Source organism: Myotis davidii, unplaced genomic scaffold (assembly GCF_000327345.1).
Source record: "Myotis davidii unplaced genomic scaffold, ASM32734v1 scaffold970, whole genome shotgun sequence".
Lineage (NCBI taxonomy): Eukaryota > Metazoa > Chordata > Mammalia > Chiroptera > Vespertilionidae > Myotis > Myotis davidii.
The window spans coordinates 842675-854480 of NW_006282204.1; the positions used below are offsets into that span (position 1 = coordinate 842675).

The 11806-nt window shown below is 41.8% G+C and overlaps 1 protein-coding gene across 1 annotated transcript in view; it reads left to right on the forward strand.

Annotated features, from left to right (window-relative positions):
- ABCA3 (ATP binding cassette subfamily A member 3) overlaps positions 1–11806 on the forward strand; it is a 282235-nt gene that overhangs the window by 183035 nt on the left and 87394 nt on the right. The window contains exons 21-22 of the mRNA XM_015571175.1: positions 306–510; positions 7028–7244. Of these exons, the coding sequence (XP_015426661.1) occupies positions 306–510; positions 7028–7244 (422 nt within the window). The remainder of the gene's footprint in view (positions 1–305; positions 511–7027; positions 7245–11806) is intronic.

Genomic DNA, 11806 nt, shown 5'->3' on the forward strand with positions numbered 1-11806 from the left:
TAGGGCAGGCGGGTATCTTGGCTTCCTCCATTGCCCGGGCCACCAAGCCTCCTGCTTGCTCCAGCTCAGTGGCTGCGGGCCACCATCTTGGTTGGGTTAATTTGCATATAGTTGCTCTGATTGGCTGGTGGGCATGGCTTAGGGCATAACGAAGGTACGGTCAATTAGCATCTTTGTCTTTTATTAGTGTAGATGCTTTCATACAATGTTGATGATATCTGTATGATTAAAATAGCAATTGATGGAAATTTATATTTTCTGCTGTTGATTTTTTAATATACCTACTTTTGTTCCTAATTTTCTAGGTTGTCAGAAGGAGACCAGGTGGCCATAAATATACATTTTGGGATGGCTCTTTTGGTCAGTGGCTTTTGTCTCCTGACAGTGACTGAGAGAATCACTAAGGCAAAGCTCATCCAGTTTCTGAGTGGGGTCTATGTCCTTGCATACTGGCTTTCTGCTCTACTGTGGGATCTCACCATCTTCTTCATTGCCTGCTGCCTACTGCTGGTGAGTGTTAAATAAAGATTTTTTGAGAGCTTCTTTATTTTTGGTACGCTGTGGAAATTTGCTACTCTCAAATTATATCATAAATTTAACTCTGCTGATAAATTATCGTTGCTCATTATCTTAGAAAACACACTGAAATGTGTGTACATTTTAATCAAGAGGCATGTGAAAGAAAATCTTTGGAATTCATAATAATTTTGTATCCTCACCAAAGGATATGCTTATTGATTTTAGAGAGAGAGGAAGGAAGAGATAGCACCCCAACTGAATATTAAACCCCCAAACTAGGTATGTGTCCTGACCAGAAATCAAACCCGCAATCTTTTGGTGTATGGGATGACACTTCATCTGATTGAGCCACACAGCCAGGGCCATAATAATTTTATGAGATAAATTATATTCCCCAAATTTCATATGTTTAATTTCTAAACACCAGTTCTTCAAAAATGTAACTATAGTTAAAGTTGGGGCTTTCAAATAGTTATTATTTGCATTTCAAATTCAAGTTAAAATGAAGCAGTTAGGGTGGGTCCCAATTCAATCTGACTGGTGTCCTTTTTATGAAGAGAAAACTTAAACATACAAAAAGACAAGGTAGTATAAACCACCCAAGCACTGCAGCAACTAGAAAAAATACTTAAAAAGCAGGAGGAGAGCCTAAGGGAGCCTTGGGACATGAAACAAACAAACAAACAAAAAACCCATCCACATAATAGGGGTGTCAGAAGGGGAGGAAGTGGAGCAAGGAATAGGAAACCAGTTTGAAGAAATAATGACAGAAAACTTCCCTGATATTGGGAAGAAAAAAGCCACACAAGCCTAAGAAGCTCACAGAGTCCCAAACAAGATGAAACCCAAAAGACCAACACCAAGATACATTATAATTAAATTGGCAAATATCAAGGACAAAGTAAGAATCTTAAAGGCTGCCAGAGAGAAAATTACTTACAAGCGATCTTCGATTAGACTATCAACTGACTTCTCAACAGAAACACATCAGGCCAGAAGGGAATGGAATGAAATATACAAAGTGATGCAAGGCAAGGGACTGAAGCCAAGAACACTATACGCAGCAAGGCTATCATTCAAAATTGAAGGTGAATTCAGGAGCTTTACAGACAAAAAAGGGCTAAGTGAGTTCATTACGACCAAACCAGCAATGCACGAAATGCTAAAGGGACGGCTGTAAAAAAAAGAAATAGAATGGGAAGAAGGAAAACAGGCATAAAGAATAAAAATGGTGACAAACAAGTACCTATCAATAATAACCTTAAACATAAATGGATTCAATGCTCCAATCAAAAGACATAGGGAAGCTGAATGGTTAGAAAACATGACCCATGTATTTGCTGTCTACAATAGACCCACCTCAGAACAAAGGACTCACACAGACTGATAGTGAAAGGATGGGAAAAAATTTTTCAGGCAAATGGGAATGAGAAAAAAATCTGGGTAGTAATACTTATATTTGACATAATAGACCTCAAAATAAAGGCCATATCAAGAGATAAGGAGGGCCACTACATAACACTAAAGGGAGCAATTCAACAAGGATATAACTCTGATGAACATATATGCACCCAACACAGGAGCACCCAAATACATTAAAAAAAACCTTCTGGAAGATATCAAGGGAGAGATCAACAGCAGTAAAATCATATTAGGGGACCTTAATACCCCATTGGCACCACTGGTAAATCCTCTAAACAAAAAATCAGCAAAGAAACACCAATCCTAAATGACTCACCAGATCAGATGGAACTAATTGACATCTTCAGAATATTTCACCCCAAAGCTACAGAATATACATTCTTCTCAAGTGCACATGGGACACTTTCAAAGATAGACTACATATTAGAGACCACATATTAGGACATAGGAAAAGTTTCTTCAAATTAAAAAACATTGAAATCATATCAAGCATCTTCTCAGACCACAATGGCATAATATTAGAAATAAACTACAATAAAAACAAACAAATTCAAATACTTGGAGGCTAAATATCATGTTTTTCTATACAAAGGATCAATAAAACCAAGAGCTGGTTCTTTGAAAGGATCAAAGATGAGTGGATTAAAAACTGCGGTACATCTATACAATGGAATACTATGCTGCAGTAAAAAAAGAAGGAACTCTTACCATTTGCAATAGCATGGATAGACCTGGAGAGCAATATGCTAAGCGAAATAAGCCAATTGGAGAAAAATAAATATCCCATGATCTCACTCATATGTGGAACATAATGAACAAGGTAAGCTGATGAACAAAAATAGAAACAGTCATAGAAGCATGGAACAGACCATCCAACCTAAGAGGGAAGGCAGGGGAGGGGGGTAAGCAATCACCCCAAGGACTTGTATGTGTGCATATAGGCATATCCAATGGACACAGAGAGTAGGGGGTGAGGGCATGTGCTGGGGAGTGGGAGTGGCTGGGGAGAGGTCAATGGGGGGAAAAGGAGACTTCTGTAATACTGTAAACAATAAAGGATTTAAATGGTGGGGGGAAAAGAAGTATCATCTGGGTTGTCTGACAATGTGACTCCCCCAGCCTCTGGTGCAAGTTGTTGTGGTGTGCTCATGGTTCTGGCTCTTGTGAAAAGGGTTGCCTGAGGTCTCATTGGCTGCCGTGGATCCCGGAGTCCATGGCCTGAGCGGAAGGAGTCTCTGGGCCTGAGGTAGTGTGACTCTGGCCTGTGTGGTGTGACTCTTGCTGGGGTAGTGTCACTGCAAATCACTGCGAGGGTCCAGGAGCCTGTGATGATGGGAGGCACGTGTCCCGTGTCTGTGGATGAGGCAGTGGGGACTGGCCAGGGTGATTTCACTCTGCGAATCACAGGGGGTAAAGGTGGAGAGGGGGCAGGGGCCAGCGGCTGGGGATGTGGGAATCTCGGAGTCTGTGGCTGAAACAGCACAATTTGACCAGAGAGGCAGCACGGGAGGGGGAAGTCACGGGGTCTGTGCTGGAGCCTTGTGTCCTCAGCTGCAGAGGCACACACTCAGCAACTCCTGAGGGGCCCACGTCCTGGGCCCGGGAGTGGTAGCGGCAGGTTCTACAGCTGAAGCCGAGCGTCCTTGCCTGCAGGAGCGCACCCTCAGCAACTCATCCATGGGCCCAGGATCCAGTGACCCAGCAAGCAGTATTCTTGGTGTCCATTGCTGGAGCAGCAGGACTGCAGTGTTCAGAAGCCGGCCCGGGAGGGGGCAGTCACGGGCCGCCTCTGGGCTGGAGTGGTGCAACTGCGGTGTCCAGGAGGTGGATGTCCTGGGGTCTGCAGGTCTGCACCGAGGCAGCATGACTTTGGCTGTGTGGCTGCAGGGTCTCGGGCAGTGTCCAAGGCAGTCTGGATGGTGGTGAGGCTGGGTTCCTAGTGGAGGCCACTCTCCCCTTCTAAATGGCATGGGCTCCATGCCCAAGCCCCACAGCCGAGGGAGTGCCCACAGCAGTGGCAGGGCCTCTCCGTCCATGAGAGCTCCATCTGCCAGACCCCAAGACTCTTGAGAGATCTGTCCCTCACTCACACACGCACACACCACACACGTCCACACACACCTCTTTCACTCCCTTACTCACACTCTCTCCCTCACTGCTGTCCTGCCAGCTGCTGTCTTCTCATCTCCTACAAAGCATTATTAAAAGAGATTGCAAAAAAGCCTGATCCATGTGGCTCAGTGGTTGAGAATGGACCTATGAACCGGTCAGTCACAGGTCAATTCCTGGTCAAGGCACTTGCCCAGATTGTGGGCTCAATCCCCAGTAGGGGTCATGCAGGAAGCAGCCAATCAGTGCTTCTCTGTCATCATTTATGTTTCTATCTCTCCCACTCCCTTCCTCTCTGAAATAAATAAAAATATATTAAAATTTTTTAAAGAGAGTGGAAAAGATACAATGAAATGGGAAGATATTCCATGTTCATGGATTGGAAAAGTCAACATAGTTAAAATGGCCATATTACCCAAAGCAATATATATATATCGATTTAATGCAATCCCCATGAAAATCCCAATCCCATTTTTAAAAGAAATAGAACAACATCATCAGATTTGTATGGAATCACAAAAGACCTCAGTAGCCAAAGCAATCCTGAGAAAAAAAAGAATGAAGCTGGAGGTATCACGCTGCCTGACTTCAAATTATACTAAAGGACAATGATAATCAAACAGCAGAAAAACAGATACACAACCCAATGTAACAGTCTTGGGAGTGCAGAAATAAAACCACATGTATATCAGCAAATAATTTTTTACAAGGAGCCAAAACATACAATGGAGTAAGGAAAACCTCTTCAATAAATGGTGCTGGGGAAATTGTAAAGATATATGCAAAAGAATGAAAGTAAAATATAGTTTGTCTCCATGTACAAAAATTTATTCAAATGGCCTACCCCGTGTGGCTCAGTGGATTGAACATCATCGCATGCACCAAAAGGTCACCTGGCCAGGGTACATGCCCAGGTTGCGGGCTCGAGCCCCAGTAGGGGGTGTGCACTAGGTGGCCGATTGGTAATTCTTTCTCATCATGGATGTTTCTATATCTCTTTCCTTCTCCCTTTACGTCTATCTAAAAATCACATTTTTAAAAAAGTTAAAATATTTACTCAAATGAACAAAAGACATAAATATAAGATCTGAAACAATAAATTACATGGAAGAAAAGGTAGGTACTAAATTTATGAGCCTTGGTCTTAGAGAACATTTCATGAATTTGACCCCAAAGGCAAGAGAGATAAAAGCAAAAATAACGAATGGCACTATATCAAACTAAAAAGCTTCTGCACAACAAAGAAATTGCCAACAAAACAAAAAGACAACCAGCAAAATAGAGGAAGATATTTGGAAACAACAGCTCTGACAAGGGGTTAATATCCAAAACACATAAAGAGCTCATACAATTCAACACCCAACAAATAACCCAATTAAAAAACGGGCAGAGAACTTGAACAGACATCTCTCCCAAGAAGACATATAAATGGCCAACAAATATATTCAAAGATGCTCAACTTCACTAGCTATTAGATAAATGCAAATCAAAACTACAATGAGATACCACCCCACCTGTTAGAATGGCTATTATAAGTAAGACAAGTAATAACAAGTGTTGGAGCGGTTTTGGAGGAAAAGGAGCCCTCACTTACTGCTGGTAGAAACGTACACTGGTACGGCCACTATGGACACCAGTATGGAGGCTCCTCAAAAATTAAAACTGTGGCTACCATATAACCCAGCCTTCCCACATCTTCCTTATCCAATCATCTATGGAAGAGCACTTCAGTTGTTTCCATGTCTTGGCCATGATGAATAAGGATGCAGTGAATATAGGGGTACATATATCTTTTTGAATAAATGCTTTCAAATCTTTCTGGTGGATATTTATGGAATACTACTCAGCAATAAGAAAAGATGAAATACTGCCATCTGCGACAAAATGGATGGATCTTGAAAATATCATGCTAAGCAAAATAAGAGAAAGCTAAGAACCATATGATCTCACTAAGATGTGGGCTATAAAACTGAAACTCACAGGCACAGACAACAGAATGGTGGCTACCAGAGGGAAGGGGGTTTAGGAATAGAAGGCAAAGGACGTCAACTATATGGTGATGGAAGATGATTTGACTTTGCATCATGGGCACACCATGCAATATACAGATCATGTATCATAAAAATGTGATACATGATACCTATATAATATTAACCAATGTCACCCCAATAAATTTAATTTAAAAAAAAAGATGGACATGGATACTAAGGAAAGCCTATTGTTACTACATGTAATTACTCTGTGCAATGAATTATGGGGTGGGGAGTGAAAGACAAATTAAAAAGCAAAAAGTGTAATAGCAAAAACATAAGAGAAAACATGGGAGTGGGAATTTAGAGTGCCAGCGAGGCAAAATTTAAAGAGCACGGAATCTGGAGACAATAACCTTGGCTACTTTAGAATCCGCCACCTCAGGCAAACCACTTAAATGGTTTGTGAAATGCGAATAATGACACAACCATGCTTACTTCACTGGCTGCTGAGAATGACACTGTAAAGGGAAAAGTACCAACAAGAAAAAGAGATTTAGAAAGAAATCTCAGAGTTGCTGCAGTGGATGTGATGAAGTGTGGGAGTGGAATAGAACCAGGAGACCTAGCTTAAAGGTGGATAGCAGTGATAGGTCAGGCATGCAATCAGGAGGAAAAATATTTAAAGAAATAGTTCCTCTTTAGATAAATAATCTACTTTCTGGGCAAGTGGAGAATTCGGATTATTTGGGGAAAACGATACTGATTCTGTTTATGAATTTAAAAAACTCTCCCAAATGGAGTTACAACGGTTCTGTCTCTGGACTGCCCTTGGAGAAGGAGAAGCGAGGAGGGCTTTTTTGTTTTAAGGCAAAATGATCTAATTAATGAGTATTCTGTGCTAAATAAGAACAGGTCTTGCTATTTCCTTTTCTAAGTGTTCTAGCTTGAATTATTTTTGCACTTAGGCCTCACTTGCCTTTATCACTGTATCCTGTGTATTCCAGGGCGTGTTCAAGGTCTGCCAACTGGACATGTTTCTCACAGACTACCACTTTCTGGACACAATGCTGATTTTCATGCTGTTCGGCTGGAGTGCCATCCCCCTCGTATATCTGCTGAGCTTCCTGTTTTCCCAAAGTACTTCTGCCTACATCAAACTTATGGTGTTCAGCTACCTTTCAGGCATTTTCAGTATCATCATAGATGCCACGCTTCAGTTTGGTAAGTGTAAATAAATGAGGACTTTAGGAGACAATTGCTGGGGTCCAACCCCAGCAGGTCCAGGGGTTCCCCAAAGGTGTGGACGGAGTCGGTGAAGAAGGAATGACACGGAGACAGCGTTCAGTTGATCAGCAGCCTAGCCAGGATCTCCAGCCAAGTTCTGGTTAGGATCTCGAGCGAAGTTCTTATTAGGATCTCTAGGTCAGATTCTCCAGGTTCTCCAGCCAGGTTCAGTCACCAGGTTCTACTGCCATGTTTTATCCAGGTTCTGTAGCCAGGTTCTGTCTCTTGGATCTTCAGCCAGGTGCTCTCGCTAGGTTCTGTCTCTAAGTTCTGTTGCCAGTTTCTGTCCAGGATCTTTTGCCATGTTCTGTCTCTAGATTCTGTGTCTAGGTTCTGTGTCCTGTTGTCTTGTTACATCTGTATTTAAACACATAGTGCCAAGAAGGTGAGCAAACATATTAAGAACAGTATGCCATATATGCCAGGTCCCTTGAAACAGCAAGGATGGACCGGCTCCCAGCAGACAATTATGTTCCAGGTTTGGGAAAATCCTGAACTTGATGTAAGTCAATAAAAATTACCTTGAGCCTGGCCAGTGTGACTCAGTGGTTGAGCTGAGGTCATGGTTCAATTCCCAGTCAGGGCACATGCTCAAGTTGTGGTCTCGAATCCCAAGAGGCCCATGCAGGAGGCAGCCGATGATTCTCTCTCATCATTGATGTTTCCATTTTTCTCTCCCGCTCCCTTCCTCTCTGAAATCAATAAAAACGTACATTGAGAGCCTGTGAACCCACTCCAGGTCTGCTGGAACGGGGTCTTCCTACTGAAGTGACGGGACTGTACCTGATATATGGTTCTTTGACAAGATTCCTCCTTCTTACCCTCACACCCAGTAACACTATCACATGACTTAAGGAAACTGTTTTGCACAAGATTTTGGACATTTTAGGAGCATTTGTTTCTGAAACTCATTTCTCAGAAAAAGACAAAAAAATGAAAAGAGAAGCTTTATTCTTAAAAGGACAGGCCTCAGTAAGTTAGAATAAATCATATTAAAAATACACTTGACCGTAGACCCTCATTATTTTTAAAAGTGAGATCCCTTGATGTTGGGCACTTTATAGTGTGGTGATGGGAGGGAAGAGTGGAGAAGGATCCTGAATTCTTGAGAGAGGCCAGCAGTTTCATCGAGGAGAGGTGTGCGGTGCAGCCATTCTTCCCGAACTTAAAGATCCTGAGCAGCCAAATGTGATTTCCCAGAAAGAAGAAAAACTCTGTGTGCACCTGACACCCGTACAGCTGAGCCAGCTCTGCTTCCTTCCTGCACGTCAGCCTGGCTTCTGCAGGATTCTTACATTTGTCTCTCCCCTCACCCCTTCCTTCTCTGACGAGAGTTTGAACTGGCTTGAGCACTTGACCACTTCATTTCTCTCTGTGATCACAGAGCCCCATAAGCACAGGCTTCCCACCTCATTCCCTGTCACAAAAAGAGTATTTCACATGAGTAAGACTTATGCCTCTGGTTGGCAGACAAAAAAATGTTGAGATTTGCCTTAGCACTAATTCTCAAAGCAATCCCAAAATTATGGGAAGCAATATCTGTATATGCTGCACACCTCTTTACTGTGCTAAGTGGGGAAGACTCCCCTTAAATCATCTGAGTTTGTGAGTTTATACGTATAAAATGCATAGACATAGACAGCAGAGGAAAATGGGGCAGGGAAGGGACGAGGGAAGGATGGGGACAGAAAGGGACTGTTCTTTGAGCAATAGGCGCATGATGAGGTGTGCAGATGGTATTTTGTTGAGCCTGTTTGGTTTGGTGAACTAATGTCACCCCAATAAAAATCCTATTTAATTAAAGGCTAATATGCAAATTGACTGAATGGCAGAATGAATGCTCACTATGACACACACTGACCACCAGGGAGCAGATGCTCAGTGCAGGAGCTGCCATCTGGTGGTCAATGTGCTTCCTCAGGGGGAGCGCCACTCAGCCAGAGACTGGGCTCATGGCTGGTGAGTGCAGCAGTGATGGCGGGAACCTCTCCCACCTCCACGGCAGAGCTAAGGATTTCTGACTGATGGCTCCTGGACTGCGAGAGGGCAGGCCAGTCTGAGGGACCCTCAAGTGCATGAATTTCATGCACCGAGTCTCTAGTAATTAATAAGAAGAATTAGAAGAAATTACTGATTTAACTCTTGGACTTGAAGAAGATGGCGGCGATATAGGCAGACGCGTCATTTTGGGGGAAGAATATGTTTCAAAGAGACATGAAGGGTGAGAACAAAAAAAGAAGCCAATAGACTTGGCAATTAGAATGTCAAAGGAGACTTCCTTTTTTCAGTATCAGAACAAACACTGTAAATGATACTCTATCAAAATAATGAATTAAGAAGAAAGTATGGAATTGGCAGAGGCCAACCAACAGTAAAATAGAAGCTCGTGTTCCTGAAGGTAAGCAAGCGTGAAAGGTAGCTCTGACGTGAGCTCATTGGCAGAATCTGGTTCCCTGCACTTCACATTTGCACAGGTAGTGAGTAACCTGAAGTCAGAGCAGAAAGCATGAAGCATGTACCACAAAGGTTTCAGTAGCTTCCTACCTAAAACTGGAGTTAGAAGGGCTTCAGGACAAGGGTGAAGAAAACCTAACTAATGCCACAGTGGGACACAGAAAGGAAATTCACAAAATTTGAATTTGGCACTGGAACAAAGAATAGTAATCTCCCTTTTAATTTGTAACCACAGGCAAGTCCCCATACTGGTTTGTTTCCTGAAATCATAGTACCTATATAACCCAAAAAACATACCAGATCATTTATTTAAAATAACTTCAGTTGATTGTGTTCCCAGGTGAGTGGCAAAGGTATACACAATTCCCAGACTTCCAAGTACTCCCACAGGTAAATTATCTAGAGAAATTGAGATGAGCTTAAAATTACAAAGAAAAAAAAGAAGCGAGGACCTAAGAGCAAATGCTACCAGAAAACACAAACTGTAGAATAAGAATCAGGCCTGCAACATTTAAGATTTGAAGATTTTTAGAATAGAACATAAAATATGTATTTTTAAAATATCTAACTAGTAACAGGGAGTGTCAGGTCTATGAGCATATAGAACATATATACATATATTGCACATATGCATGTACTATAGATACATATGTATGGGCACTATATATGTATATGGAGAGAGAGAGAAAAAGTAGATTTGAAAAAGATCCAAATAGAATCTTAAAAAATGAAAAGAATGAATTTAAATTAAGTACTTAATAGATAGAAGTATCAGAATATTAGCCAGTTGAAACAGTTGAAGAGGGAATTGGTGGTTAAAGATGAATATAAAAGAGTCACAGTCTTGCAACTGATCAACATGGTTAAATCCCTCCTATTGAAATACCAACAGCAATTAAGACTCAACTACAACAGGAGGATGTACAGCCCACTGGGCCCTACAGGTACCTACTACATTAGGCCATGCTACCAAGCCTGAGAGATGTAGCATCTTTACCTAATACATAGAAAGAAACATGGGGTGGGAGCTGCCAAAATGAGGGGACAAAGAAACATGTCCCAGATGAAACAATAGAACAAAACTCCAGAAAAAGAACTTAATAAAGTGGAGATAAGCAATCTACTAAATGTAGAGTTCAAAACACTGGTTATAAGGATGCTCAAGGAACTTTGTGAGGACCTCAACAACATAAAAAAGAACCAGTTAGAAATGAAAGCTACACTAAGAAATAAAGAATAATTAAAAGGGATTTAACAGTTGAGTAGATGAAGCTAAGAATCAAGTCAGTGATATGGAATATAAGGAAGCAAAAAACACCCATTTGGAACAGCAAAAAGAAAAAAAAGGGATAGTGTAAGGAGTCTATGGAACAACTTCAATCATACCAACATATTATCATGGGGGTGCCAAAAGGAGAAGAGAGAAAGCAAGAAATTGAAAGCTTATTTGAAAAAAATGACAGATTTCTGTAACTTGGTGAAGGAAGTAGACATAGAAATCCAGGAAGCACAGAGTCCCAAACAAAGTGAACCCAAAGAGACCCACATTGAGACATATAATTAAAATGCCAAAAGTTAAATTAAAAAAAAGAGAGAGAATCTTAAAAGCAGCAAGAGAAAAGCTCCCTATAAGGGAGCACCCATACGACTATCAGCTGATTTCTCAACAGAAACTTTGCAGGCCAGAAGGAAGTGGCAAGAAATATTCAAAGTGACCTAAGCAAGATTACTCTACACAGCAAAGCTATCATTTAGTGACCTAAGCGATTACTCTACACAGCAAAGCTATCATTTAGAATTGAAGGTCAGAGAGAGGAAACCAAGATGGCGGCATAGGTTAACGCCGGAGTTTGCTGTCTCGAACAACCACTTCAGAGATACAACTAAAGGACGGAGAAGACGTCATCCAGAACCATAGGAAGGCTGGCTGAGTGGAAATTCTACAACTAGGAGGAAAGAGAATATCATACCCAGACTAAGGAGGAGCAGTGCGGAAGTGAGATACTAAGGTGCGGAGTACATGCGGGCTGGCGGCTGAGGGGGGG